Source organism: Mya arenaria, chromosome 8 (genome assembly GCF_026914265.1).
Source record: "Mya arenaria isolate MELC-2E11 chromosome 8, ASM2691426v1".
In the NCBI taxonomy this organism is placed as follows: domain Eukaryota; kingdom Metazoa; phylum Mollusca; class Bivalvia; order Myida; family Myidae; genus Mya; species Mya arenaria.
Genome location: NC_069129.1, coordinates 39,386,481 through 39,390,583, shown reverse-complemented (window position 1 = coordinate 39,390,583; position 4,103 = coordinate 39,386,481). Strand labels below are relative to the sequence as shown.

The 4,103-nt window shown below is 47.2% G+C and overlaps 1 protein-coding gene across 1 annotated transcript; it reads right to left on the bottom strand.

Moving 5' to 3' along the window:
* Nucleotides 1-1,582: 1,582 nt before the first annotated feature.
* LOC128244177 (uncharacterized) lies at nucleotides 1,583-3,628 on the bottom strand. The gene has a single exon (XM_052962195.1). It carries the CDS (start codon nucleotides 3,626-3,628, stop codon nucleotides 1,583-1,585), a length of 2,046 nt encoding a protein of 681 aa, XP_052818155.1.
* Nucleotides 3,629-4,103: the final 475 nt, after the last annotated feature.

Here is a 4,103-nt window from a genome sequence, read left to right as displayed (position 1 = left end):
GTGAATATTTCTCTTTATTAAAGTTCTACAGTCAAAACCTGTACTGGCGTACAAAATGGTTCATCAGTATCGGGGATCACACCACTTACCTCTTTTGAGAGACACAATCACCATGTCACGTTCGAATTTATAGTTTTGACGACGTATCAGCCAAAACGTTCAACAATTTAAAAAAGTGAATATATGATTTGCGTTAGTATCATAAATGTATTCTCCCAACAAAATTTCTAATAATTATTATATAAGACAATACTCACCTGCATACTGTAGTAATTCCAACACTAATACGACCGCGGGCAATAAACGTGCTCCCATCTTGTCTGTGCACACGGTATACTGCCCTTGTGCGTGCATTTCAATCATGGTCATTCAATCCTAATTAGTTTCATGATTTCATTTGATACCCGTAACTTTGGCAAATCCACAATCGTCTCGTTAAAGGTGCAACCACACAGACAACTCAGTCTCTGTTTAAGCTCTTTCCTTCTCTCGTCTGCTTTTGGGTTTTATTTCGATTGGGGAATATATAATGACGGTAAAGTTGGGAGGTATAGTTGGTAGTTAGTAGTTGGGGATTCGAATATTCAGCTACATGCTAGTTGCCAGTTGGGGATTCGAATATTCAGCTACATGCTAGTTGCCAGTTGGGGATTCGAATATTCAACTACATGCTAGTTGCCAGTTGGGGATTCGAATATTCAGCTACATGCTAGTTGCCAGTTGGGGATTCGAATATTCAGCTACATGCTAGTTGCCAGTTGGGGATTCGAATATTCAGCTACATGCTAGTTGCCAGTTGGGGATTCGAATATTCAGCTACATGCTAGTTGCCAGTTGGGGATTCGAATATTCAACTACATGCTAGTTGCCAGTTGGGGATTCGAATATTTAACTACATGCTAGTTGCCAGTTGGGGATTCGAATCATCAACGACAAAGTAGTTTGACGTTGATATTAAGCTACTCCACCGTTCCCAGTTGGTTATTTGCAAATTTCAAACTACCAACCATGCAGATGGAAGTCAGGGGCGTAGCTTCCTTTAGGCCATGTAGGCCGTGGCCTACACATTTTTCAGAGAAAACGAAATAATAAAAATGCCAAATCTGCAATAAAAACTGAAGGCATAGGGGGTTAGGGGCTTAAATTTGAAATCCTGACAAATGCGCCTTAATATAGATTTAATTCAAGGTATAACACAGTGATAGTGTTGTTCTCATTAATGTTTTTACAACAAAACGCACATACGACAACCTAGCTGGAATAAAATTTGGAGGGGGCGGGAGACCCCAAATAAGTGGCCTACACATTTATTTTCGTCAAGCAAATCCCCTGGAAGTTGGGGATTCAGATTTTGTCTTGTTTTATGGTTGAAAGGTTCATATGTGAAGAAATCACTCGCCAAATGAATTATTATGCGTGTACATGTACACAGATGTATCTTCGTCAGTTTTGTTTTATTTGAGTATTGTTTTCTATATTCGCCAGTTGGATATTCAAAAAGTACCAACTTGCAACTAGTAAGTAGTTGGATATTCGAATCCCCAACTACCTCCCAACTTTACCGTCATGAAAAAATAAATAATTATGCATTTACCAATGCTTTGTCCGATCGGGGAGGCATGTAGGGGAGGTGGCATAGTGAAGGTGGCATGTAGGGGAGGTGGCATATAGGGGAGGTGGCATGCAGTTGAGGTGGGTGGCATATAGGGGAGGTGGCATATAGGGAAGGTGGCACATAGGGGAGGTAGCATATAGGGGAGGTAGCATATAGGGGAGGTGGAACATAGGGGAGGTGGAATATAGGGGAGGTGGCATATAGCGGAGGTGGAATATAGGGGAGGTGGAATATAGGGGAGGTGGCATATAGGGAAGGTGGCATAGTGAAGGTGGCATGTAGAGGAGGTAGCATATAGGGGAGGTGGAATATAGGGGAGGTGGCATATAGGGGAGGTAGCATATAGGGGAGGTGGAACATAGGGGAGGTGGAATATAGGGGAGGTGGCATATAGGGGAGGTGGAATATAGGGGAGGTGGAATATAGGGGAGGTGGCATATAGGGAAGGTGGCATAGTGAAGGTGGCATGTAGAGGAGGTAGCATATAGGGGAGGTGGAATATAGGGGAGGTGGCATATAGGGAAGGTGGCACATAGGGGAGGTAGCATATAGGGGAGGTAGCATATAGGGGAGGTGGAACATAGGGGAGGTGGAATATAGGGGAGGTGGCATATAGGGGAGGTGGCATATAGGGGAGGTGGAATATAGGGGAGGTGGAATATAGGGGAGGTGGAATATAGGGGAGGTGGAATATAGGGGAGGTGGAACATAGGGGAGGTGGAATATAGGGGAGGTGGAATATAGGGGAGGTGGAATATAGGGGAGGTAGCATATAGGGGAGGTGGAATATAGGGGAGGTGGAACATAGGGGAGGTGGCATATAGGGAAGGTGGCATAGTGAAGGTGGCATGTAGAGGAGGTAGCATATAGGGGAGGTGGAATATAGGGGAGGTGGCATATAGGGGAGGTAGCATATAGGGGAGGTGGAACATAGGGGAGGTGGAATATAGGGGAGGTGGCATATAGCGGAGGTGGAATATAGGGGAGGTGGAATATAGGGGAGGTGGCATATAGGGAAGGTGGCATAGTGAAGGTGGCATGTAGAGGAGGTAGCATATAGGGGAGGTGGAATATAGGGGAGGTGGCATATAGGGAAGGTGGCACATAGGGGAGGTAGCATATAGGGGAGGTAGCATATAGGGGAGGTGGAACATAGGGGAGGTGGAATATAGGGGAGGTGGCATATAGGGGAGGTGGAATATAGGGGAGGTGGCATATAGGGGAGGTGGAATATAGGGGAGGTGGAACATAGGGGAGGTGGAATATAGGGGAGGTGGCATATAGGGGAGGTGGAATATAGGGGAGGTGGCATATAGGGGAGGTGGCATATAGCGGAGGTGGAACATAGGGGAGGTGGAATATAGGGGAGGTGGCATATAGGGAAGGTGGCACATAGGGGAGGTGGGATATAGGGAAGGTGGCACATAGGGGAGGTAGCATATAGGGGAGGTGGAATATAGGGGAGGTGGAATATAGGGGAGGTGGCATATAGGGGAGGTGGAACATAGGGGAGGTGGAATATAGGGGAGGTGGAATATAGGGGAGGTGGAATATAGGGGAGGTGGAATATAGGGGAGGTGGAATATAGGGAAGGTGGAATATAGGGAAGGTGGAATATAGGGAAGGTGGAATATAGGGGAGGTGGAACATAGGGGAGGTGGAATATAGGGAAGGTGGAATATAGGGAAGGTGGAATATAGGGAAGGTGGAATATAGGGAAGGTGGAATATAGGGGAGGTGGAACATAGGGGAGGTGGAATATAGGGGAGGTGGAACATAGGGGAGGTGGAATATAGGGGAGGTGGCATATAGGGGAGGTGGAATATAGGGGAGGTGGAATATAGGGGAGGTGGGATATAGGGAAGGTGGCACATAGGGGAGGTGGGATATAGGGAAGGTGGCACATAGGGGAGGTAGCATATAGGGGAGGTGGAATATAGGGGAGGTGGCACATAGGGGAGAGGGAGGTAGTTTAAAGGTGAAGTGGCATATTGGGGAGAGGGCAGGTGGCATATAGGGGAGATGGAATATAGGTCAGGTGGCATTAAGGGGAGGTGGCATATAGGTGAGGGGACATGTAGCGAAGAGGGAGGTGGCATATAGGCGAGGTGGCATATAGGGGAGGTTGGTGGCATAGAATGGAGGTGGGTTGCATATACGTAAGGTGGCATATATGGGAGAGGGGAGGTGGCATATAGCGGAGAGGGGAGGATGCATATAGGTGAGGTGGCATATGGGGGAGAGGGGAGGTGGCATATAGGTGAGGTGGCATACAGGGGAGTTGGCATATAGGGGAGACGGGTGGTATATAGGGGAGGTGGGTGTCATATAGGGGAGGTGGTATGTAGGGGAGGTGGCATATAGGGGCCTTTATTCAGCTTGCACGTGATTCCTGATAGACAGGAGTTTCCCAATCTCATAGATTTTGACAAATTTCCTGCTGATTGCAGGTGGGAGGTGGGGTTTTGACAAATACCTCCCTCCACGC

Coding starts and splice junctions, on each gene's coding strand:
- LOC128244177 (XM_052962195.1), bottom strand. CDS start 3,628: ATGCCACCTGCCCTCTCCCCAATATGCCACTTCACCTTTAAACTACCT.